The 27,498-nt window shown below is 46.7% G+C and overlaps 1 protein-coding gene across 1 annotated transcript in view; it reads right to left on the bottom strand.

The window, feature by feature from the left end:
- The window catches only part of UGT3A2 (UDP glycosyltransferase family 3 member A2), a 413,230-nt gene that overhangs the window by 137,985 nt on the left and 247,747 nt on the right, over positions 1 to 27,498 (bottom strand). Inside the window, exon 4 of the mRNA XM_069627127.1 lies at positions 18,729 to 19,263. Coding sequence (XP_069483228.1) covers positions 18,729 to 19,263 — 535 coding nt within the window. The remainder of the gene's footprint in view (positions 1 to 18,728; positions 19,264 to 27,498) is intronic.

The following is a 27,498-nucleotide window of genomic DNA, read 5'->3' as shown; positions in this document are numbered from 1 at the left end:
GATATGTGGGCTCTCTTGGGGATGTTAAGCGCAGCTCTGAGAGCGTTGTTTTGGAGCGTCTGAATTTTGTTTGTGATTTGCTTGCTGGCTTCGACGTAGAGGGCATTACAGTAATCCAGTTTGGATAATACCAAGGCTCTGGCTAGTGTAATGCAACTCTGGGGAGATAGGAAGGGTTTGGCAGCTCTTATAAGCTTACATGTGTAGGCCGTGGAAGATGCCATAGAACTAACCTGTTTATGGAAGGTAAGGGCGGAGTCGAGGTATATTCCTAAAGTTTTCACTTCTCTGGCAACCTTGATCGGGTTCCCGTCTATGATGAAGTTGATATAGTTTTGGTCTAATTTGGTTATGTTTGTAGAGGACCCAAGGATGATGAGTTCCGTCTTGTCATCATTCAGGCATAGACTGTGCGAAGCCATCCATGCCTGGATGACGAGGTACACCTTGTTCACCAAGGCCAAATCCTGGTTGTAGTCTCCCGTCAGCGGGATGAGGATCTGTGTATCATCAGCGTAATTAGTATAGGTGATACCCAGGCCATCTAGATCATCAAACAGGGGCTTCGTGAACACGTTGTACAGAGTAGGGGAGACGCAGGAGCCCTGAGGGACTCCGCATGTGATGGGGATGGGGTCGGCAATGGCAGTGGTGGAGAAGACACGCATGGATCTGTTGCTGAGGAATGACTCGATCCATCTGATGGCTTCTTGGGAGAAGTGCGCGCCTGAATCTAGATGATTGCAAAGGATTTTGTGGTCAACTAGGTCAAACGCCGCAGAGAGGTCTAGTAAGAGAAGTAGTGCAGTTTTACCGTTGCCTCTGATAGTGTCTATCTGGGCTTTCAGATCAATGAGGGCTGTTTCAGTCCCGTGTAGTGGTCTAAAGCCTGATTGTCGCGTACCTAGGAGGTGGTTAGTTTCCAGGTGTTTTTGGATTTGTTGGTATGCTGTCTTGTCTAGTATCTTAAGCAGGAAGGGGACGGTGGTAATGGGTCTGTAGTTGGTCGGGATAGAGGGGTCAAGGGAAGGTTTTTTAAGGAGGGGGAGGACCCAGGACTCTTTGAGGTTGCTGGGGACTGTTCCTGAGGCGAATGAGGCGTTGATGAGTCTGGTGATGAATGGCGATAGGTCTCTTGCCGCAACTTTAATGATTTGTGGGGGGCAGAAGTCACCTTTACAGTTGGAAGGTTTGAGGCTAAGAATGATTTTTTCCACTTCTAGGGTAGTGACTTTGGAGAAGCTAAAGCGAGTACTGTTGGGTGGGATGTGAGTGGGTGGAATACTAGGGTGGGTATTACTGGGGTTGGTTGATTTGGAGAAGGAATCTTTCTTATTTTTAATTTTGGTTTGAAGGCCTAAGACTTTGTTGTTTAGTGCATTTTGGACACTGGTGCACCATTGTTTGTTCTTCACGCAAGTATCTGGGACAGGCACTGGTGTTTCCAATTCTTTGATAATTGTAAACAATTCTTTGGTACTAGAGTTGGAATGTGCGATCCTCTGGTTATAGGATTCTTGTTTGGCAGCTATGATTTCTTTTTTGTAATTGGCCTTGATTTTGTTTAGTAATAACTTGTTGTGGTCAGTGGGAGATTGTCTCCAGATTTGTTACATTTTACTTTTTTCTAGTCAAAGCGCTTTAAGGTGGCTGGAGAACCATTGGTTAAGGTGCTTTTTTGGTTTGCTTTTTCTGAGCTTAAGGGGTGCGATGGAGTCTAAGACTGTGCGCATGGTATTATTGTATCCTTCTACGAGGTCATAAGGGTTGGAAGCAGGGAGTCGGTTGAGCGTGGGGAGGATGAGTGGGATCAGTTTTTCCACTGTGATATTTTTCTTGCTTCTCGTGGTGATGGCTTCGGCTAATGTTGAGTTGGTTATGGGGCTTGAGGCTTCAAGCGAGAAGGAGAGGAGGTGATGGTCAGACCAAGATTGAGGTGAGTTATTGGTGATGAGTGCCGCGCAGTTATGGTCTGCTACCCAGTCGAGGGTTCTTCCTTTGTTGTGGGTAGGGCTGGATACTTTTTGTGTGAAACCTAGTTTCACACCTATCGACTGGCGCTCTGAAAATCAGTACAGTGCCAGAACCAGAGAAAATATCCCCTCCTGCCTCCAGGATGACAACCTCTCTTGTCACATCCTTGGTAAATATTCATGGCTCACTTGCATGCTTCATATACAATGTGAGGAAAATGTTACATTCTACTTAAAAGCTTTTTGGCTTGGGAAATGTACACATGTGGAAATAAGGGGTAATGGCCCAAAATGTCGCCCTCACAATTGCGATGGCCGAAATGCCTGACTTTGTTTTTTAAAACACCCCCTTTACACCACATATATATGTGGGGGGTATGGGATATTATAGTAATATGGGGGTATGCAGGGTCTCCCTCCGCACATCTATGTGGTGTAAAGGGGGTTTAATTTAAAAAACAAGAAAAAAAATGTATCATTTTTGGCCGTCGCAATTGTGTTGGTCGCAGTGATCACATAGATCTGAAATAAGGCAAATAGCTGAAATGGTTTTGTGCAATCTGTTTAATTATGCTGGAGGAAGGCGCATATGTTAGGCAGCTAACTGCTGCTTTGCATGTGCTTTACAAAATAAAAATTCCACTTTGCAGTTAGCTACACAACAATGGTCTCTTAAATAGGTAATCAATAGTAAATTACACACTCTTTAAACGTTCTGCTTTAAGAAAGAAAGTGATCAGCTGTGCTTCTGAGGCTGCAGCGCCCATTGGGTCGCTGGGAGGGAGTGTGGGGTGTTTGTCTCTCCAGAGTCGCAGCAGGAGGTTGAAAGGTGAAAAGTTACTGAACAAATAAAAGGAAGCCAAACCTCGAGGGACAGCCGTTTTTGAAAAAGGTATTCCGGCAAGCGTCCCCTCATCATGCTGGCTGCAGTGTGTGCCGCCTGCGTGCTCAGAGTGGACTGCATCACGCTTAGGGAGCACAAGGCCCACGCTGCAGCCTGCAAGAGGTTGTCAACGGCTCCCTCGGCGGCAGAGCCAAGTGCAGCCGCACATGCTGCACACGCCTAGGCAGGCCCTGAGATACTTTGTGGCATAACAGGGACCTTTGACATGTTGGATACATTGGGCCTCATTACGACCCAGGCGGTAAGGGGTTAACGGCGCCGTAAAAGGTGTCGGCTCCGTTAAACCCTTACTGCCTAATTACGAGGTTCCTTTGCGGGTCCCGACCTTAACGGCTGGTTTTACCAGCCGTTAAGGAAGGAACCCGCAAAGGGACTTTCGAGGTAATTATGGTACCGCAATTTGCGGTACCGTAATTACCGCCTTCCCCATTCCTATTGAACCCTATGGGGGCAAAAATGCGAATGGGTAAGGGCCAATGGTGAATGGGGAATTACCGCCCTGCCAATCTTGGAATGGGGCGGTAATTCCGCCATTCACCATGGCGGAGTTGGTAAAATACCGGCGTCAACCATGGCGCTAACAGCGCCACGGTTAACGCCAGGGTTGTAATGAGGCCCATTGTGAAAAAGGCATACCTTGTGGAAATACAAGACTATTTTTCATTTCTTGCTTCTTGATAATTAAAAGAACTACTTATACTTTAATATAACAATCCTCTTGGTCTATTTAAGGTTATTAGGCTGGGCCTTCATAATCGTTCGTATTTTCTCTTAGCATAGAGTTGTATGCTATGGCCTACAGTGTATAGCTGCCTTATAACAACACATAGTAATAAGGGAGGCACAGAATTATAAGTCTGTCAACCCCGTTTTCATGCCATTAGTAATATTTTAAGAATAGTTTATTTTTTTGTCAGTCATCTTATTAACCATCTAATTACCACTTTAAAATATCAGCCGACAGTTCTGTCAGACCTCTCAGCTGTGACATGCATTTGGTGCACTTAGTTAAAGCTAGGTCTAGTCTCATTGGACAGCGGGCGGAAAGCCTTTCCTGCAGCAAGAAACCTTAGATGAGGTTCAAAAAGTTATGTTACCATTTCCTTTATGGCAATTGGGGTACTACTACTGCCCGCATCATCTGGGATGCCTACAAGGACTCATTGAGGAGCATCTAACGGAATTATCGGACGGGAAAGCACAAGATAAGAGAAAGGGAAGGACTGTTCCCATCTCACAATTCGTTTTCTTTTCAATTCTAATCATTAGGAAAATTGTCTCTGCTTTGTCACAACTATAATGGCTACATTCTTTAAGAACAGACACAGTGAAAGCTATAGCAGGCAGATACAAGATGCCATGGAAGCTATAGTCATAATGATCACAATAAACAGAACAAACTCATGAAAGCAACATTCACCAACACTCTCCCCAACTTAACATTTTCACTAGCTTCTAAGAAATAACTGCCACTAGAACATAGCTCCCACCCTGATGCACTTATTCTGCATCACAGAACATCTGATTGACACCAGGCCTCCTCTAATGTGTATCTTCAAGAGCTTTGGGAGGGAGCTAAAGCTTTCTATAAGCAGCTATAAGAACAGAAAAATGTGAAGAGAGCTGATTACAAAGCTTGCATTACCTGACAAATGCACAAGCAGACTCACTATCCCCCCTTGCCCCAACAAATGGAGAACAAAGGAGCTGGGGGATTACAGACATAGGGGTACATCTGCCTGGCTAGGATAGGTCTTTTAAAGCACAGACTCCTTGGTTTGTTCAAATGTGGACTATGTTATAAATACGTGTGGCTTAGTTTCTAGACCATATAGCAATTAAAGCAAGTGCTGAGAAAATCTAGAATGGAAGTCTAAATACAAAATGGAGTAGCGTACTTACCGTCCTCTTACAGGGATGAATCTTAACAGGGCCGACCAAACATTTCATCCCTCCTAGCTCAATAAATTGAGTGCTGGTAAACTGAGAAATAACGGGGCCAATATTATTAATGGAGGTGGAACTCAGCATTATCCGGCATCCAAGGAGGGTCACACTAATGCAGGAGAGCATGACCCATTCTGGCCTGCAGGTGTCCATAAGGCTCTGACATGGAAACCGTATTGCTCCCATTTAAATTCAAATTGTGCAAGAAGGTTATTTTGGATGGTATGTCTGTGCCTTCGCACACGTTACAAAATAATTGTGTGGCTACAAGGATGATGTTTGTACCCAACCTTAAAACAAATATTACTTTCTTCTTGAAAAATGAACGGATCTTCCTTGCAATAGATTTAGAAATGGAGGCCATTTTAGTACGGCTCACTGTTTCAGCTGCATATTCAGTGAGACTTCTTATTGTCTATCGCCCCCCTGGTACTTTTGCCAATTTTACACAGCCTCTTCTGGAGTTAGCAGGTCTTCTCCAGCATGGGGTCTGGCATGGATTCACATGCTCATGAATATTCCCCGTCGTCAGGCTGGGAATCCTCGGTAAAGAAAAAACCAGTATCAGTTTCGTTTCTGATCTGTCTTTCGTAGTAATAACCAATCACTGGTCTCTGCGTCATACTGACCACAGCCAATGACTGCCCTCTACCTAAGCACCGCCTCTGGCAGCCATCTTCAGATTTTTACCGCACGTTCATGTGTTGGGATCCTCGTGCTATTGCTCTCGAGCGTTAGTGCTATTTTTCGCGCTTTTTCACAAAAAACTACGATTCTTTCGGTCAAAAGAGCCTCAAGCTCCACCGATCCTACATCCGATCAACGGGGACCCGTGTCGGATTCATCTGTGCCCCTCAAGGGTGAAGATTTCGTCGAGCTACGCTTCGGAGGACTCCAGAAGCTTCTCAGGCCCGGTCTCGGAGATGGCCCAGGAGAAGGGAAGCTCGACGCCCGGAAAGCTGTTCAGGGTCTGCCCTGGATGCCAGCTGCAGAACGTCTTCAAGGAGGACGAACACTCTTTCTGCCTTTACTGCCTTCATGAGGACAAGACGCACGTGGAGAAGGACTGTGCGTTTTGCGGCAACATGTCGGAACGGACCATGAAGGACCGCCATCAACGTCTCGCCAACTGGCTGGAGGGTAAGAGCCCGTCTGGCGAGAAGAAGAAGAAATCCGAGCGGTCTTCTAAGACCTTTGAGGGCGCCCCGGCGACGGGGGCCCAACATAAGGCCAAGCACCGCGAGTCCGCTGGCACCGGGAGCGCCGAACGGTCGGGCTCTACGGGCGCCAGGCAGGGCGCACCCTCCCCGGAACCATCAGCCACGAGCCAACGCTCTGGGTCGGGTAAGAGGAAGGCCGAGCACCCGGCGAAGCTCCTGGAGAGGCCCCGGTCGAGCTCTAAGGCAGAGGAGGAGCGTGGCAGTGCCCCCTCCCTCAAGGATAAGGCGGTGAGCGCACCTAAGGTGGTGAAGGCCTTGATCCATCCGACCAAGCCCTCTATCGAAACGGTCGCGGCGGCCCTGGCTCAGCCTGTGGTGGCTACACCAGTGGTGGCGACCTCAGGGCCCAGAATCTCCCTGCCTCCGCGGAGGGAGTCTTCCTTTGTGCCCATCGATAGGACCCCCGTGAAACCCTCCGTGGGGAAGAAGAAGGGGGGGCAGGGCGTCGTCGTAGATTCGGCCTCAACCTCAGAAGAGGAGCTGATCGAGGTCTTAAGCCACGGCCTAGGCGTGGAAGAAGGCCAGCCCGTCGGAATGGACCCCGACGCAGGTGACGACGACGACATCGTCGAGGATACCGACGGGGCCCCTGCTCGCCCGTCGGATTCCCCTCTGCCAGCGCCGCAAGACAACTCGGCGGCCATTTTGTTGGCCATACAGTCCTTATGCTCCGAGATAAGGACGAGGCTACCGTTACCGACGGAGGAACCTCTCCCGTCGGGGGATCCAGAACCGGGACCTTCTGGTGTTCCCCCCACCAAGAAAAGAAGGATCCATCCACCACCTCCTTTTCAACCGTCGCGCCCCGTCCAGCCCTCCTCCCCGTCCACCCGAGGGGATGATGCGGGGACTGACACGGCAGCGACGGGTACGGACGACGAGGCATACGACGAGGATTTTCCGTCGTCGCCTCCCACCAGGGCTTCTCCGCCCGACGAGATCGGATCTTTCCACTCCATGATCTCCAGGGCTTCCGAGCTTTTCCAACTCTGCCCAGAGGAGAAGAAAAAGGAAGGCTTCCTTTATCAGCGGCGCGAGGCCAAGAGGAAGACGGTCCTCGCAGTGCCTCTGTTGGACGACATTTGGGATGAGGGCCTTTCCCTCCTCAAGAACCCTTCCACGACGCCAGCTAGAAGAGACCGGTACGAGAAAAAGTACCGGGTCCCGGACACGGCCCCCCTATGCCTCCGGGCGCAGCCTACCCCGGACTCCGTTGTCTCCGCGGCAGCCAGGAAGAAAGCGGGGGGGGGTGCGGCCTCCACATCAACTTCCCCGCCGGACGGCGAGGGAAAGAAATTGGATGCTATGGGACGTAGAGTCATCTCGTCGGCAGCGACGACGATTAAAGCGGCCAACGCCTTGGCTATCGTGGCCCGCTACGACAGGGAGCTATGGTACAAGATAGCTCCCCTGCTGGATTTTCTGCCGGACGACAAGAGGGCGGAGGCCCTTGAGATCCTGCAGGAAGGTGAGGTGGCGTCGGACCACGCCATCACCGTGGCGACGGACATCGCCGACACTGGGTTCCGCCAGCTGGGCAACGGCGTTTGCCTTCGACGTCGTGGATGGCTCAAAGCTACAGACTTTCGGCAGGACGTCCAGACCAGAGTCCTGGACATGCCCTTCGACGGGAACAACCTGTTTGGGAAGACAGTGGACGATTCCCTTCAGGCCGTCAAGGCGGATACTGAGACGGCCAGGGCCCTTGGAGTCCTGCAGCAACGACGAACGCCCTTTCGGAGCGGCGGAGGCAAGGGCGCCTCCAAAGGTTCCGGCGGCGGTTTCGCTTCCTACCGTCAAGCGGCCCGCTCGTCGTCGCAAGAGGCCTACAGAGGACGAGGCAAGTCTAGCGGACCCCGCCGTCATCGCCAAGGAGGTCAAGGCGGCAAGGCCGCGTCCAAGCAGGATTGAACCGGCCGTGGGGTCGGGCCCCCACCGAAGCACCCCGGTGGGAGGCCGGCTGGCGGGCTTCGTCAGCGTGTGGGAGTCCATCTCCACCGACCGTTGGGTGCTGGACGCCCTGGCCCGGGGCCACGCGCTCGAGTTTCAAAGAAGGTGCCCGCGCGTCCCCCCCGTGGCCAGGAAAGAACTTCACGTCCCTCAACTTCTCCTGGAGGTAAAGGCGATGCTCAGAAAGGGCGCCATCGAACTCGTCCCAAAGAGGCTTCGGGGCTCCGGAGTCTACTCGCGATACTTCCTCGTGAAGAAGAAGACGGGAGGATGGCGCCCCATCCTAGACCTGCGACGTCTGAACAAGTTCATCAAGGCGCAGAAGTTCCGGATGGTCACCCTCCAGCACGTCCTGGGTCAGCTGGAGGAAGGAGACTTCCTATCGTCGTTGGATTTGGAGGATGCCTACTTCCACATTCCCATCCTAAAGGGGCACCGAAAATTCCTCAGATTCGTGGTCCAAGGGCGTCATTACCAGTTCAAAGCCCTCCCCTTCGGACTACGGTCGGCACCCAGGGTATTCACCAAGTGCCTCGCACCGGTGGCGGCGCAGCTGCGCCGCGAGGGGATTCACGTCTACCCCTACCTGGACGACTGGCTCATCCGCGCCAAGACGAGGGAGCTCGCCGTGGTCCACACGGCAAGGACCGTCCAACTCCTCACGGACCTGGGATTCTCCGTGAACTACGCCAAATCCCACCTGGTGCCTGCGCAAGTCGCACTGTTTCTGGGAGCGAGGCTCGACACAGTGTCCCTTCTGGCCTCCCCGTCGGAGGAGAGGACCAGGACCATCTTGGGCAAGGTGCAACGGATGTTGGTGGCCGACGCGGCCAAGGTGAGGTCCATCAAGTCCCTCCTCGGGATGATGTCTTCCTGCATCTACCTCATTCCCATGTGCAGGCTCCGGATGCGCCCGTTGCAAGAATTCCTGGATGCGCGCTGGATCCAGACGACGGGCAGCTTCGAGGAAAGGATCAAGCTCGACGAGAGTTTCCGACGAGCGATACGGTGGTGGGGCACCCGCGCGCATCTGACGGCGGGCATGGACTTCCAGACCCCAGCCCACCAGGAGACTGTGACCACGGATGCCTCCCTGGAAGGGTGGGGAGCGCACACCGAAAATCTGCACGCAAGGGGACTCTGGCTCCCGACGGAGAAGTCCCTGCATATCAACGTCCTGGAGCTCCGTGCAGTGTTTTGGGCCCTCAGGTCCTTCCTTCCGTCCCTCAAGGGCAAGGTGGTGAGGATCTTCACCGACAACACCACCACCATGTTTTACATCAGGAAACAGGGCGGAACCAGGTCCCCAGCGCTGTCCAAGGAGGCGCAGGACCTGTGGCATTGGGCCGTCGCCCAAGGGATTTTTCTGGTACCGTTTCATCTGGCAGGGATAAAAAACACCATCGCCGACTCACTCAGCAGGGAGCTGCGCTCGTGCCACGAGTGGGAACTACGGCAGGATCTGGTGGATCGCCTCTTCCGACGGTGGGGCACACCCCAGATCGACCTGTTCGCGACGGCAACGAACACCAAGTGCCGGAGGTTCGCCAGCATGTTTCCCCAGACGAGGAGCATGGGCGATGCTTTCTCGTTCCCCTGGGAGGGCCTGTTCCTCTACGCGTTCCCTCCCTTGCCTCTGCTAATCCGGCTCGTCAACCAGCTCAAGAGGTCACGGTGCAGGATGATCCTCGTCGCACCTGCGTGGCCGAGGCAGATATGGTTCCCGGACCTTCTGGACTTGTCAGCGTCCCCGCCGATCAAGCTGCCGGCGGACGCGGATCTACTCTCCAGGGAAGGAGGCGCCATCCTCCACCACGACCCGAAGTCGCTGAACTTGCAGGCCTGGCTCCTGCAGCGCTAGAGTTTGGAGGATACGACATACCGGCCGATTGCAGAGAGGTTCTTGCAAAGGCCAGGGCGTCCTCGACTCTTAAATGCTACGGACACAAATGGAAGAGGTTCTCTGTCTGGTGCCACGCACAGAAGATTAACCCTCTACGGATTACGGCTCCCCAAGTACTGCCGTACCTGCTGACGCTGGCCAAAGCTGGTCTGGCACACGCGTCCATCAAGATTCATCTTGCTGCGATCTCCCGATACACCAGAACCACGGGGCGGACGTCCTTGTGGTCTCATCGTCTGGTGAAAGAGTTCATGAAGGGACTGTTCAGATCGTTCCCGCCGGTGAAGGCTCCGGCCCCGGCGTGGAAGCTCAACGTGGTGCTGACCAAGCTCATGGGACCTCCGTTCGAGCCTCTGCACTCGGCCCCGTTGAAGTTTCTATCGTGGAAAACAGCTTTTCTTGTGGCCATCACCTCCGCACGACGAGTGGGAGAGATCCAGGCCCTTTCCTGCAAGGCCCCGTACTTGACTTTCCACGACACGAGGGTAGTGCTCAGGACGCACCCCTCCTTCATGCCCAAGGTGCCGTCGGACTTCCATCTCAACGAACCCTTGGTGTTGCCTGTGTTCTTCCCGTCGCCTTCGTCGCCGGCTGAGAGGACTTTGCACTCGCTGGATGCGGCTAGAGCGCTGAAGTTCTACGTAGACCGCACGAAGTGTTTTCGGAAGACGTCACAACTCTTTGTGAACTTTGGACCTGTCAATCAGGGGAAGGCTCTCTCGAAGGCTTCCATTTCCAGATGGCTCTCCGGCTGTATCATGTACTGTCATCGGTTGGCAAACCGACCGCTGCCTGGCCGTCCGAGAGCCCATTCCACCAGAGCGATCGCAGCTACCACGGCGTTCCTATCTGGTGTGCCCCTGCTGGACATATGCGGGGCTGCTACGTGGAGGTCGACGCACACCTTCACGAAATTCTACTGCGTCGACCGGGATTCCAGGGAGGAGTCCAGGGTCGGCCAAGCAGTGCTGCGCAACCTGTTCGCCTGAGGTGAGCCTGGTGAGGAGGTAAGATGCTTAATGTTGAGTTTATGTGATGCTTAATGTTGAGCCTTTGCCACCTCCCGTGGTTGTGCATGTGTGTACTGCTATGTATTCTTTATTCATGAGCATGTGAATCCATGCCAGACCCCATGCTGGAGAAGGAACAAGTTACTTACCTGTAACTGTTGTTCTCCAGCATGGGTCTGGCATGGATTCACATGCGAACCCTCCCGCCTACCCCTCTGCGGCTCTTCACTTGGTCATACTGCCACTTCACGTGCTTCCAAATCTGAAGATGGCTGCCAGAGGCGGTGCTTAGGTAGAGGGCAGTCATTGGCTGTGGTCAGTATGACGCAGAGACCAGTGATTGGTTATTACTACGAAAGACAGATCAGAAACGAAACTGATACTGGTTTTTTCTTTACCGAGGATTCCCAGCCTGACGACGGGGAATATTCATGAGCATGTGAATCCATGCCAGACCCATGCTGGAGAACAACAGTTACAGGTAAGTAACTTGTTCCTTCTTCAGGTTAGGTTCTGTAACCTTATAATATGTGGTGACTTCATATCAGATTTAACCACCCACAGCCACCCAGACATCAGCAATTTTCTTCGAGACCCTATCAGATTTGGGCTTTATTCAGAATATTACAGAGCCTACTCACCAACTTGGTGGGATAATGGACCTGATACTCTCCTTTATGCCAGTGCTCATCGTCTTCAGATTTGTAGAAGTGTTATGGTATAAATCACTTCTTAGTCTCATTTCATTTCCCCCACGCTTTGACTCCTATTTCTAGTCATCCCTCGTCGACACTTAGAAGGAATTGGCGATCTGTTAATTAAACAGAAATGACGGCCATGATCAAATCCAAATGTGGGTCTTTACAACCGGTTGATTTTGGAATGATTTCTAACGCCATGCTGCAAACTGCGAAACAACTCGCACCCATTAACTCTACGCCGCTTCGGAAAAGCCCTTCCCAGCCTTGGTTCGCTCAGGACCTGAGAACCATGAAATTAGAATTGCGGCAGCCATAGCACAACTGGCGTAATACCTATGCACCTACATTCAAGGTACATTTTGTAACTTTATCTAAAGATTATTTCTCAGCCATAAAAGCTGCAAAGCAAATATTTTTCACAATGAAAATGACGTCTGCTCTTAACAGTTCTAAAGAGCTGTTGTCTGTGGTTAAGTCCTTTTCTTCCTGTGGTTCCTTCCTCCTAGTCACGCTGTGACACTATGGCGAATTCTTTCCACACTAAAATTGAGAAAATTCGTCAGGGAATCCAGTTCGATCAGAGTGACACTTCTGTAAGAATGTGGCAAATAGGTTCGGAGTCCACCAACAAATAGTCTAGTTTCCCTATGTTCTCGGAAGCTGATGTTCTCGCAGCTGCTATGCGCTTAAAGTCTGCATCTCCCTCTGATGTCATTCCTATCAGCATTCTGAAAAACTGATCACCTCAGATCACCCAAACAGTTAATGTGTCTTGTCAATCAGGGGTTATTCCTTCTATGTTAAATCAGGTCACACTGAATTCACTTTAAAAAAGCCTTCTTTAGATGCATCTGACCTATCTAATTTCCGCCCAATCTCCTTGCTTCCTTTCCCCATGAAGCTTCTTGAATCTCTAGTCTTTCCTCTTCTCTCTTCCTTTATTGAATCTTCCACTAGACGTGATCCCTTCCAGTCGGGTTTGCGGCAAGGCATGAGCACTGAGAGTGTTCTAGTCTCTGTGATGGACGATCTTGTCCGCCTATTTGGTGGGGGTGGCACTGGGGCGCTAATTCGGCTGGATTTGTCAGCAGCATTTGCCACCATGGACAATGCCATCCTCCTCGCACACGTCTCTGGCGGGCCATGCGGGACCCGTACTGGATTGGTTTAAATCCTTCTTGGGAAATAGGAGCCAAACTCTCTCCTTACCTCCATTCTACTTTGTCTCCTTCTTCTGTCATCCGGCGTTCCTCAAGGCTTGCCCCTCTCCCAGCTGTTCTTTAATCTTTACATCCAACCACTGGTTGCCCTGATCCGCTCCCACGGGTTCAGATGCTACTCCTATGCGGACGACAAGCAAATTCTTGTCCGATTAGATCATGACCATGGTGGGGTGCCGTCCTGCCTGAGAGTCTGCCTGATGCCATTAGGGAGTGAATGGGCCTCAATTGGCTTAAACTAAATGGGGAGAAGACCAATGTCCTTATAGTGGGTGCCCCATCATCGCCTTCTCACAACACTGCTCCTCGGAATTGTTCCTTCTGGCCTGCCCCTTTTGGTGCAACACATGTTCCAGTGTCGGTCCTGAAGATTCTGGGTCTCTACCTCTTTTCTTCCCTGTCTATGGCACCCCTAGTCAGCGCGTTCTGTAAGGCTGGTCACTTTACCTTGAATATTCTATGTGAAATCCTCCCATTTCTTCCAGTTCACCTCCATCCTACAGTTGTATCCTCTCTTGTTACAAGTTGGTTCGACTACTGTAATTCGCTTTATCTTGCACAGCCAAAGGGCCATATCCATCAGCTCCAACTGTTGCAGAATCTAGCGGCTAGAGTGGCGACAGCTGCTCCACATGGTGCACACATTAGTCCATTTCTTAGAACCCTCCACTGGCTTCCAGTGGAGAAAAGGATTGCTTTTAAATCATTCTGCTTGGTTCACCGTGCCTATTATGGAGTCAGTGCTAGCTTCCTGAAAGAGAAGTTTGTCCCTTGAGTCCCTACTAGGTCTTTGCGGTCAGAGAATAACTGCCTCTTAGTGGTGCCTAAAGCTCGGTTGAGTAGAGTTGGAGGTCGTGCCTTCTCAGTAGTGGCGATCAAAAAATGGAATTCTATTCCAGTTGATCTCAGGCATACACCTAATCACCTTCTATTTCGAATACTTCTTAAAACCTGGTTGTTTTATCTTCATGTCCAGTTGCTTGACTGACTGACCTGTTAGCATGTCTCTATGCCTTATAAACTGTCTATACCCAAAAGGTGCTGCCTTTGCCTACCGCCATCTTTCTTTGCCCCTCTTCACACGCGCTCTGCGACTTTCTGCATGCTTTCTTTGCACCTTTTGAGTCTTCCTCTTTCTGTCTGTACTCCAAAGGCTGCCTTTGCTTTTCAGACGGTTACTGCCACTACTATATATTTACCCCTGTGAGGGGCTGTCAGGCCATGTCTCTCATGTTTAGTGCTTCTGCTCCTCAGGATGCAAGTGGGATTGACAGGGAAAGCTGTATGTTCTCTGTAGAAATTGTCTCTACGCCTTAGCAGTTCATGTGTCTGCCTATTGTATACAATCGCTGCTCCTCAGAGGTTGGTGCTGCCCATTAGGATATGACTCACGCTCAGGACTACATTCAGGATATGGAAGTATGTTAAAAAATCGAACACCAAAAGATCAAATTACAAAATTGTGACCACCACTTGCCACTTGTTCACATTTTGTAACTCAATCTTTTATGGTTTTTTTTGTCCCCCGTCACGCATGTAATGTATGTGAGGGACACCCCCCATGGCCCCTAAACCCATAATACCGAACTAGTGGTGCAGGGGACACCCCCGCAAACCCTGCTCCCTTTGCTTAGTATTTTGGGATTTGGTCTTTTCAACCAGGCTGAATGCACACTAATGGTGCATTCAGTCTTTTCTTTTCAGTCTTTTTGTACAAACCCTCAGGATATATCATTTCCTCTAAGAGGCCATATTATCCACTCAAGATTGGTGCCAGCCTAGCAGTGGCACATCTCTGGGTGTCCCAAAGCCTGTCACTACCCCTTGAAGTGAATCTAAACTTTTGCACAATTGTATTCATTTATTTGGCAGACCTGTTAAGTGAATCTACACTTCTGCACAACTGTATTTATTTATTTATTTTTCATTTGACTTGTGTTTCATTTTTTGTTCAATTTTGACCAACTTGTTAATTTATACTGTTGCTGATATGTACTCACAACTCTGTTTGTGGTTCACCTAATTGTGTTTTGTGCTCCTAAACTTATATGCACTTTTTTGCTTTTACCACAAAGGTAGTCTATTTATTACTAGGTTTATTTGAAAAATTATGATTTTCGTTTTCTCGCAAATAAACCAATGGAACTATTCATAACATTAGCTTTCTTATTCCTCGAGATTATCTTTCTTTGTTTTAAGGAAGAATTACTGGATATCTTTGATACCATGATCACTAACGTAGGACTTTAACCCATTAACTTATTGCTTTACAGCTTTTGTATTCCTTGTTTATATATTTTAGACCCCCACAATAGCTGTACCACATTTCGGGGTAATCCCCTACTTTGTAAATACTACCCTTTGAAGAGCCTGTCCTTAATGGTATTCACTTCCAGAAGATCCTGCTCCCCACTTCGAGCAGCTCTAAGATGGTCTTGGTTACCAGATGAGTCCATGTCCCTGGGGACTCCGAGTATGACCCGGGCCTGGTCTTTCATTTCGCCATCACTATCATTCCGGGAGTTGTAGTCTTGGGTCAGCTCAGTTGAATAAAACAGACTAAAGTAAAAGGGAACAATGCTCAGTCATATGTTAGGCTTAGACGCGCTCCCTGACATCAAACAGGTGCTTACACTGCTTTCCCATTGAAATATCTGTGCCGGGGGTCCTTTGCAGCTGATTGTGTGAACCCGGCTCTACCTAAGTGACACTCATTTAAGGAACTCATTCAGCCCAAATCATTTTAATGGGCAGATCAGGTGGGCCCAGAAGAGCTCAGGTGAAATGAGTACTTGTCCGTCCCAGTCCAGGGATGCAATTAGAATCCTCATGGTCGTCCATATGAAACCACCATATGAAATGCCCTGAGGGTAAGCAGCATGTGTAAGCAAGCAACACTATCATCTTCCACAACCTAAAGCGTAGCAGTGTCAGTGCTTTAAGACCTGAATCCAGATTGATAAGAGCAAAGGAGGTGTTGTACCTCCATATGGGCCGGCGGTTGTAAAGAGACAGGCTTCTCCAATATTTTCCTCGGAAATGGAAAGCTTGCTACAATTCAATAAATACTTATGATGTCTGGGTCCAAGGAAGTTTTCTCAAGTTGGGGTGAGATTATACTCCTCTCCAGCTGATCCGAAAAGGTGCCTCGTGTTAGAGAGGTTTAAAACAGGAACTAAGATTACTAGGGCATGGCTTGAGAGATCTTTTCAAAATCCTGATGGAATAGTTAGTGTCGTCCATGTAGATAGTGGGTTTCAGTGAGACCAACATTGAGACAAATTCTGGCATTAGCATGGGGATAACATTTTCCCAGGGAAATCTGTTCCTGGGTGTAAAACAAGGGACAAGAATGTATTCAATATTGCCACCAAGTTCCATTTGGATCAAGTCACATTTTTCAATAAGGAAGACGCTGATGGCTGTGAACCTATCCACAAAGGCAGCAGTAATTAGAACAATGACCTCCAACCTGTAAAAAAAGCTTTGGACTGAGTAGTACAGGTGTGATTTGAGATGCATGATAATACATTTAGCATCAGTAACTACAGCATCACACTGGTAACGTGCTAATCTTACATTAAAAAGAGCATTCTCAGTTGGTTAATGACCCCATCAGTGATGATTGGTGAATTGTTTAATTGGAGGGTCTTAATGTTTCCTACGAAAATGTGTGAACCATTGATCATAGTGAGCGAGTCGTACCAACCAAGGTGGGCGATTTCTCCCCACAAGAACATTTAAAAAATACCATTTTAATAGGATGTACAGCTTGCTTTCTGTGAAAGATTTTCACCAACAGTGCACAGGACCATTTTCCAACTCCTTTACAGGGTGACGTTTCCCACAATATATGCCCACATGCTTGCTCTTCCCATACATGTCCATTCTGGCGGCACCGATATATGCCAGTATTGCCGTATAAGAACATTCACATGCTGGCTTTGCCAGTACAAAATGCCATGCCTCAGTTAGAAAATATATCTGGACTAGCTCCACCAATGTAGGTCAGTATAGTTACTTAATAACACTCATCGTGTTGCCTAGTAAAAAATGCCATACCAAAGTAAGAAAATGTAACCAGACTGGCTGCAGCAATGCAGGCCAGTCTAGAAATGTAATATCCATTATCATGTTTACTTTTGCCTAGATAACCAGTAAAAAATGGCATGCCACAGTCAGAAAATGTAACCAGACTGGCTGCAACAATGTAGGCTAGTATTGCCACATAATAACACTTAACATATTTATTTTACCATGGATGCCCAATAGAAATACCATGGCAGAATAAGAAAACGTAACCAGAGTGGATACAGCAATGTAGGCCAGTCTAGCAATGTGATAACACTAAGCATGTTTGCTTTAATTGTGATGCCCAATAAAAAATGCCCGACCAGAATAAGAAACATAACCAGACTGGCTGCAGCAATGTAGGCCAGTCTAGCAATGTGATAACACTTATGTTTGCTTTACATTTGATGCCCAGTGAAAAATTACATGAGCAATTGATATCCCCCCTGCCGAATTAGAGGCCCACTCCCCAGTGCACTCGCAAACAACCACACTTACAAATTCAGCATTCATACTCATTTACTTGCACACTCATACACATTCATTTGTACACCCATACACCATTCTTGCACTCTTTCACACGCGCACCCATAACATACACTCTCATTCACATGTGCATGCACACAACATACACTCTTTCCTGACCAGCAGCCCTGGTCCAGAATCTGCTCTGTCTCAGAAGAGGCCTCCACGCATCTCTTTTGCCCCTGTGCAGCACAAACAGGCACCAGGAAGAAGGCATAGATTTCAGGTTTAAGCACATGTGCAAAGGTGCTGGAGCGCTCCCTTCTCAATGTCCAGGGCATCTGCTATGCAGGGAGTCGGAGTCGGGCCCTCTATTTGCATTTAGGTCTGAAGGACCCCAGCCTGAAACGCCAATGGGCCATGCAAGGTTGGGGAAGCAATACACCCCCAGTCTTGCATGGCCCTTTGCAGGGCTACACAAATTGTCAAAGGGAAACCACATTTCTGTTTGACAGTTAAAGCAAGCTAAGGAGCGCTCCCTCAGCTGCTTGCGTGGGAGCTGACTTGACGGCTTGTTCATAATTGGTAGATCCATACTCCTTTGCCCATTATGTACAAGCCACCCCTGGATACCATGTACTTTACAATCTGTTTCAAATTGATTGTTAGCAACTGAAACAAGTGCTTTCTGTGGTTTGTGTTGCCTAACCTGCATGGAGGTAGTAAATGACATTTCAAAAGAGATCACACAGTTATGGAATCAACTGAATGTGAATGGTGGATCAGGTGAAATTAGATAAGAGGATGACATAATAACATTGAAAATGACCGTGGTAGCCCATGTTATGCTTTACACTATTGGCCTGTTCTAGCTTTGCATGCTGGGGTTTGTAGTCCTATACTCATAATCGGAAAAACTAAGATAAACGTTGCAGAATGAAAACACAAAAGACATGACAGATTCAAGGTGTCATGCATGACATGGTGTTGTCGTCCTTATCCAAAACATTACTAAGTCACATGCTATTCTTCCTCTTACTCAAGTTTAAATGTTGGCATGCATGAAATTTCACAACATGCGCTCTACAAAGCCTCTTCATTTTTGAATAAATTAAATGTAGATGTACTCTTTGATCGCTCCAATAATAATTTCAAAAGGACCATTGGGCATCAGAGATATTATGAAACGTCGAGTGCTTGATACCAGGCATGCATTTGGAATAGTGAGCTAGAGAAGTAAATGCTTCCCTAATCATATATCCCAGGAATTACTTATAGCCAGAATCTGTGGATTACCATATTTTGTACCCCTTCTGATACAAGAAAACAGAAGCAAAATAAACACCTTATACAATTGCACTCACATGGGGAACTGGTTGAGCAGCTTTTGCCAGTATCCCTCCAAGATAAACGACATTTGGATGAAGAGGGCGTGCAAAGTCAATGGAGAGGTCTGTATTGTAGAACCAAAGCTCTGCTTTTTGGTAGATTTCATACAGAACTGGCCTGGCCCCTTCTTGGTAATGGTCCTTGATGATGTTGTGAAAAAGTCCTTCAACCTGACGATGTACAAATTGTTCACCAACATACATGAAAACATTTTGTACGCGCTCCCAGAAGCCCATTCGGTCTGTTAGATGTGACTGATAGACGGGAACATAGGATGGCGGACACGGCAAGCCGATCTGTTGCCCATTTGCAATTAATGTGGGAAACATTACAACAAAGGGCAGGCTCAGTTTTTCCACGAGAAGGAAGCAGCAGGGATTAAATCCATCAACCACCACAATGTCAAAATTCTCAGACCTTATGGAGTTCAAGATGGCTGACTGGTTCATCAGGACACTGCACTGGACTGCAAGGTTATCCATTAATTTCAGATAAGAACTCAGAGATTGCCTAGTGGGAATGAAATGAAACATTTAGCATTTATATCACCACTACAGAATGTTTTTGTAAATAGTCTTACTTAATACTTTATTTAGGAACTTGCCCATATAAGTACATAGAAATCACATACAATTCTTCACAAAAAAACGATATAATCAATTACATCACATATATGAGACCGTTGGGATCAAAGCTATAAATAACTGCATATCTTCGTCTAGTTTAGTTTAAAAAAAAATATTTGTGATTTGGTTTAATTTAAAAACCTTTGCACTATGCATACAACAAACAAGTATATATTTAATAAATAAATCCATCAATCCCAATACCACTCAATCCAAGCTTTAAAAACAAAGAAACTAATGCTTTGCCAACTTTCATATGAAAACTCGTAAATCTCATTTTTAAATGTCTATGGCTAACATTTTAAATACATCTAAAATCATCTAGTACAAATGGAGCAGTTTAGAAATGCTATTACCCACCATTAAATCAGACCAAAGAATATTGTCACCTTCCAAAGAGCAGAAATCCTCAACATGTCTGAATAAAAACACTTGACATTTCGTGTTTCTGCACAGTAAAGAATGAAATGCTTACTTGTCTCTTTATGCTCATTGTTTTTACATAAGCAGCACATTCTCTCATTCAATTCTGGGGCCCATGCATTCCAGGATAGGAAGTAAATTAAATGTGAATCTTAATTAAACCGATCAAGCTCTAAAGCAAGGATACAATGATATATATATATATATATATATATATATATATATATATATATATATATATATATATATATATATATATATATATATGTATATATATATTGATAGACTTCTTTGTTTCCTAGGAAAGCAACTGTACTCTTTGTAAAGTGAATAGGAACTTAAACCATCAACAGTCACACACCAGTTCTGAATTTTCCCTAAGATTGTTTTCATCCAAACCGTGGCTTTTAGTATGTTTATCATATAAAACACAAAAAGACTTGGCGAAGGAATGGACCTCTCTCTCCACAGTAATTGAAGAGCCTCAAAGAGCGTTTTAGGAGGGGGGACTAACAGTTTGTAAAATAAGCGCATTTCGGGCCATATGACTCAAGCCGTCAATGATGCCAAACCAAACTCATGGCCAATAATACAATTGCGAATAGAAAGGGGACGACCTAGTCACAATTTTAGGAAGGGACATAAATCATATAGAGATCATTCCGACCCATACATCAGACATGGCACTATTTTGGCTGGATAAAATGTCTGAAGACGGAGTAAAGAGAAACTACACATAGATAGATGTAGTCTCTTTAACTGAGCTATAAAGGCTTTGGTCTAGACTCTCAATTGCCCTTCAATAGCTCTGCGGCACTCCTTGTCTCTTACATTAAATCCAGGATATCTAATAGAGTGGCTGAGTTCCAAACTTACTTTACAAATTCACCATCCATTTCTGGGAAAATATAATTATCCTCGACTTGTTTCATTGACAATTAGATTGTTATCATCTGTATAAGAAGCAAATGCTATCATTTTACGTTGCAATCCCACTGGAGTCAAGTCAAAGAATAATAAATTGTCGGCAAAAGCCAACCAATTTATTTTAACTGGGCCAAGCCTAATTGAACAGGAAGTTGTGGAGTCCCACAGCCACTACTCTAGGTCAGAAAGATAGATATTAAAAAGTAGGGGGGGCTAAAAGACAACCCTGTCTTAAAACAACAAAGGTTTTTTATCAGCCTAGAGAGAGTGCCCTCCTTCGAAATCCTGATCTTACATAGGTAGTGTGGTGGAATAAAGAAATCCACTTTACAAGGGCTTGGGGCTCCCCCACTCCAGGAGATTCTTCCACAATGTATGCCGTTTGACTCTCTAGAATGCACTTGTTAGGTCCAGAGATGCCATATAGACAGTGCCAAGTATTCCCTTGGTAACTGAATCCCTGATGTAGGACAAAATAGTTGCATTAAGGGTGGTTCCAACTTGTATGTGAAAGCCAATTTGGCTATATGCTAAGATGTTAAGTTTATTAACCCACAACTCCAGCTCCTTCAAGACGATGACACTAAAGATTTTACTAGTGGCATCTAAAATGGCGGTAGGTCTATAGATAGGAATTATATAAGCTATGATCCAGGAAGAAGGTTGTATCCATGATCTATATAAAAAGATGCCATCATATACAGGCCCACAAATGAGGATCGCGTTTCAAGGTTAAAGGTGCCAAGCTATTTGGCCCAGGGGCCCTAGACCCCTTCCTTTTCAAATTAGCTATCTGATGCCTTCAGATTCAAAGGATGTCCAGGACACTGCATCTGATAGATCTATTAGAAGGTTGGATGGACCGTTATCTTTTGATTCCATAAATGTATTAACATGGTGCGCTGTCCCATGTATCTTCATTATTTAAGCATGGTTCTTCAACCAACTCCTTCTCTACACACTTATTCATCAGTTTCCAAAACTGTGTCACATCTTGTTGTCAAATTTTCAGCAGCCGTTTGGCTATCTTTAATTTGAAGACTTCACTTCAGGTCTTTAACAAAGTTCTGATACCACAGTTATACACATTTTCAGACACGTTTTGGAAACGCAGATTACGAAGATGAAAAGGTTTCATTCTCTTGGCCATAGACACTCTAGAGTTAAACCTGTGTGGATGATTTACCTGATTAAAAGGAACACCCCTTAGTATCGATTTTTGTAGGCAGTCTGCAACTGTGGGCCTCATTACACGGATGGCGGTAAGGATTTACCGGTACCGGTAAAATACCGGTACCAGTAAATCCTTACCTCCTTACTACGAGGTCCCTTTGCGGGTTGGGGGATTTAAAGCCTGCTTTTTGCAGGCGTTAAAATCCAACCCGCTAAGGGACCTCGGAGCTAATTACGGCACCGCAAAATTGCGGTGCCGTAATTAGCTCCTTCCCCATTCCCATAGAGCCCTATGGGGCAGAAATGGGAATGGGGAAGGGCAATGGCGGAAAGGGGATTTACCGTCCCTCCAACCTTGGAATGGGGCGGTAAATCCCCTTTCCGCCAAGGCGGTGCCGGTATTTTACCGGCATGGGCCATGGCGCTAATAGCGCCATGGCTCACCGCCTACCGGGTAATGAGGCCCTGTGTCTTTAATCATCGCACAAAAAAATAGATGAGCTTATCCAACTGAAATAGCAGACCCCTAATTTGATTAGTAAATGTATTCAAGAGATAGGTATTCCACCTGATCCTGCAGGGCTATAGGAATGGAAGCCATGTAAAGGTTTCTAATTTGTTGTGGGAAAGAGACACTGAGAAAGTTAAATGATAATGATAACTTTTATTCAGTTCCTCAATAGTTATTGCTAAGCAATAAGGTACTAAGGAAATGTAAACAAAAATGTGATCAATCCATGAGGAAACCTGAAAAAAACCTGAAAACCATTCATAAAAAAGATAAGAGAACATCGTCTCTCGAAACAAATTGTATTGTACTCCCCTGTTGGAGACCTATACTTAATCAAATCTAGAAAAATTGTTGAAGGCACAGCGTTTCCAGTAAAGAAACGTAGGAAAATCATTGTTAAAGATTTACCTGCACATCCCTCAGCAAAACATTCTTACATTTAGTCTCTAAGAGCCAAGCCCATTCTGTTGCCATACCTTTTAACAGGCTGATGCCCCCAAAAGAGTTGATTCAGTAAGTAACGGGTAATTCATTGATCAGGGAACTCCCCATAGGTTTATGCTTTTCATACCCATTACTTCCATTGAAATCCAACACAAAGCAATCCATTTGTCCTTGATTTACAAAATGGATCATATAAAGCCCATGAATCTCATAATATCGGATTGCTCCTACACCAGTTTTGCTACCAAGCGTGAATGAAAATGTGCAATTAGTCTGTTAAGGCCAGAATCTGGGATCACAATGATATCATTGATATCAGTTTCTCATCCATCACCTCTTGTCTGAACCATTAGTAGTGTTTTGACAAGCTTTAGCACATTATGTGTAGTGAGCCTGTGTTGAAAGTGGCATATTTCGACCAGGAATTCATTCGACAGCCAGATGCTTCGCATATTGGCTAGGGGGCAGTTCATAATGGCATGGCATTGAGCATCTCATCCTCTACATCAGTAGGAAATTGTAACTACGAGAGAAAAACTATGCCACTATCGAATTGGAGGCCTGAGCGATAAAGTGGGCTATCTGGCTGATCGCTGTCCATGCTCAAATAACATGGATGAGCCGCCACAAAGACACAAATACAAGAGTCATGCGCTGGTTCTTAGATAGTTTTACAGTGGAACATAGGAAAGGAAGGGAACAGGGAAGGGTATGTGATGAATCCAATGGAATAATGACGGATTTCCCGGCAGTGATCTCCATGTGCCCAGGGGACAGCAGCTGCTACCTGATCCTGACCCTGGGGGAGGGTATGTGAGGGTGGATCACATGGGAGGAGACAACTGCCGAGGAGATGTCATGGCTTTATTGAATGAGGCATGGTATTCACCCTTTTCCCATGTCGAAGACACCTTGTATCCAATACACTAATGGCCTATTGCCATGTGTGTGTTCCCCACGTGGAAAAATAAAAGCTTCAACAAAACCCTTTTAATTTCTGGTTATCCTTTATGTGGAACTGATCTTTCATGTGGAATCATTGAGAGAAGTTTGCCAAAAGTTGTGCATCAAGTGACCTCAATGCACTCCAACTCCCACAACCACTTAAGTACTGAGACGAGGAGGATGAAGGAATTGGTGCAAGGCAACAGGAGCCTCAAGCTCAATGAGAGTGCTTTTAATTGGTGAAAACATCTGTGAGCGGGACTTTAAAAATGGGAAATGATTCAGGAGAAGACGTTGCACGTTACGCAGAGGCGAGCAAACACTGGAGGCGTAAGCTGGTGTGGCGGAGCAGTGGAGCTCATCAACAGAGAAGGACAATCAAACTCTGCGAGTCGGAATGTGCTGTGGATATGCAAGGAGCAGCGAGAGAGTTCCTGGGCGTTCGGCAGCTCGACAAGGCAGTGTAAACCATACCGGGATCTGAAGGAAAGCAGATGTGCAGGAGCGGAGCCACGAGGGAAGCTGACGAGACATCTGAGCAGCCCAGAGTGGGAAGCAGGTGGCGGAGCTACGCCACGTAAGTGCGAGCAACACCGAAGATGCTACACAGAGCCGGTGAGTCAGCTCAAATCAAGTGGGGACTCCGGGGCATTTCGGTGACCGCGCCAGTGATCATATGAACATTATAAGATTGCCAAAACAGAAACAGTAAGAAGATTGTTTGAAAGTAAAGGGGGAAGAGTGCAGACCCAAACCCCAATAATATATGGGTGCATGAAATGCAAGTGTGGTGTGGGGAAAAGCTTGAATGAACATTGAGACAAACGGATATACTCACCAAGAATGGTAAATGCAGTTTTGGAAATCAAGAGGAACTATAACATAAGATGTCCTGGCAGAGAAATATAATAGGCAGTTGAAATCACATGGAAAGTCCTGGCAAGGAAAGGATTCCAGGCAGTTGAAGCACATAAGAAGTCCAGACAGGGAAGTATAGCATGCAGTTGGGAATACAAAAGAGGTCCTGGCAGGATAGCATGCCAGGCAGTTGGAAGTGCATAGATAAGTCCTGGCAGGAGAGTACACCAGCAACTGGAAGTGCATAAAGACTCCTTGCAGGGAAGTATACCAGGCAAATTGCAAACCTAGAAGAAATGTTAAAGAAAGACATTGTTACACAAAGGAGGAACTTGTGTTAAAGTAAGATCATTAATGGCTCCAGCCCAACGCCAATCACCCCATCCCAGCCCTCCTGCCCTGTCCTGCCCCCTCTTCTGTCCTCTCCCCCCTGCACTTATTTGTATTTGTATTTGTATTTGTATTTGTATTTTATTTATTTATAATGCGCACCTAACCCGGGGGTAGCCAGGCGCAGAGGCAGCAAGAGGGTTGCAAAACTTAGTTACATACATACAGTAGGGTGAGGTCCAGCTGCGGTTACAGTGCCGGACAAATCACGCCGAGTAGGAATGGTAGAGCATATACACTGTAGGCAATGCTAAATACATATTTACATGCAATGAGGTAGGGAGCCATGTAACACATCTGTTACTGCACTTGCATGGTCCTAATATCACAAGGCCTAGTAGGACCATTTATTGTTGTTCCTCCTCTATCTCCCCAGCCCCTTTTTTGTCTTGTGGTGCCTTGAAACACTTCTGTATGGGTGCCATACAAGTGTCCAATCAATAAAATAAATAAATGTCCTGTGCACAGGTAGTTTGGAAAAACAACTAGTCAGCATTCTGTGCTTCGAGTTCTTGATACCCTGTACAAACACCTTCATCCTCCTTCTCTCAGTACTTGGGTGATTCTGGGAGTTGGAGTCCATGGTGTGAAAACCGTTATTCCAAATGATTTGACTTAAAGGTACCTCTGGGGCAAAACGGGTTGTGTTGGAGCTTTGTGTGTTTAGGTCATAGGTGGGGTTTTGACCAACACGATATTGTGAAGAGGTTTCTTTACTCCCTCTAAGGGAGAACCAATCACTGACATTATGCGGTTAAGGTCTTGGGAATTAGATGGGCTTCCTCATGAAAAAATGCTTTGGGTATTAGAGGGTCTTCCTCAGGCAAAAGGGGGGATACCACACCTCATCCGATAAAGTCATGGTACCGCCCAGAGGTTGTCTCCCACATGTGATCCTCCCTCATTCTGCCACCCTAGGGTCAGGATCAGGTAGCGGCTGCCGTCCCCTGACCACCAGGAAAGCAGTGATGACTCCATCGGATTGGACATGTCCAATTTGGACTGCAATCAGCAGGTCAGAGAAGCTGCAAAATATGTTTACTATCGCCTCAGACTCCAATTCTTCTTCTCGTTTCAGAGAATGATCGACGGATGGTTGTCGGAACATTAATACATTCCAAATTGGATTACTTTAATGCTATCCTTTCATGGATGCCTGCAAAACTAATCCGTTGTCTACAAAAAGCCATAACGCAGCTATAAGACTTCTTTTTCATGTGCCGAACTTCACATCTATTTCTTCTTACCGTAGAATAGAAGATTCTTTTTAAGATCCTCTGTCTTGTTTTCAAGTGCCTTCACAGCTTTGCTCCTGCCTACCTTGCAACTAAGCTTGTTTCCTACCACCCTGCTCGGCCTTTACGTTCTTCCAATCAACATCTCTTAGTTGTACCTTAATCGCACTTTGTGCAGAGAAGTGATAGGTGTTTCACCGTGATGGGTCCCCCTACCCGGAACTTGCTCCCTATTGATCTTTTCAAAAAGGATTCCTAATTTTTATTTTGAAAGAAACACAAAGCCCATCTTTTTCAATAATTTACAAATCCAGTTTTCATAATAAATATTACCTGTGTCTGGATACAGATTTTGGTCCAGTTTTCCCCACACATGAGAAATATGCACGTTAACAAAAATAAAAATAAAATAAATATTGAGGTCAGTACCCCGGAAAGCCAATCTCGGCTCTTTGACCTCTGCCTGGTCACTGCAGAGAATTTAAGGGGAGAGGTAAATGAAGGTGTAAACACATTATTCCTTGCTTTCATGCCCTGTTTTACCAATCAGCCCATTTAAAATGAGACTGATTGGGTTTTAATTGGTGCCCTCTGCTCAGTTTTTTCAACCCTTGTTTGTTGGGACTGAGCTCTATATCGGCACCATACTTTTGCGACATTAGTTATTATAGCTTTGCATCACAGTGGTTGTTAAGTTCACCTACATTTGTATACTCAAGTTTATTACACAAAATATGCCCAGCCAGCAGGTGGAAATGTGATCTGGCATATGAACACAGATCTCTGCAACATGTACTGGTGGCCCTGAATCATGCTATTCCCATTTTCATCTTGTATCCTGGCTTGCAACATTATGTGTTACTACTGACTTCTGCAGTTGAATTCACTCTCGCCTCTTACTTCTCCACTCTTTTGACTGCTAACTCTCTGTTCTCTCCTCCTTTCCCTTCTCCCTTTTCCTATCTCCTCCCCTTCCCTTACTTTCTTCTATGCACTTACTCTATCGGAATTGTCCCTGGACCTAGTATGATAGCAACCTCGTCTGTCTCCCCCCCCCCCCACCTTACTGTTTTTTCCTCCCAAAGCACTATCTGGCATATCGTCAGGCCTAGTATGATAGTCGCTTGTTTTGTTTCTCCCCTACCTTTCTGCACCCCTCTCCCTCACTTCTTGTTTTTCTGCAGCTTTACCAGAAATGTCGTCAGGCCTAATA

This window comes from Ambystoma mexicanum, chromosome 6p (assembly GCF_040938575.1).
Source record: "Ambystoma mexicanum isolate Mex_15411 chromosome 6p, UKY_AmexF1_1, whole genome shotgun sequence".
Classification (NCBI taxonomy): Eukaryota; Metazoa; Chordata; class Amphibia; order Caudata; family Ambystomatidae; genus Ambystoma; species Ambystoma mexicanum.
This window is presented reverse-complemented; position numbering and strand designations above follow the sequence as displayed.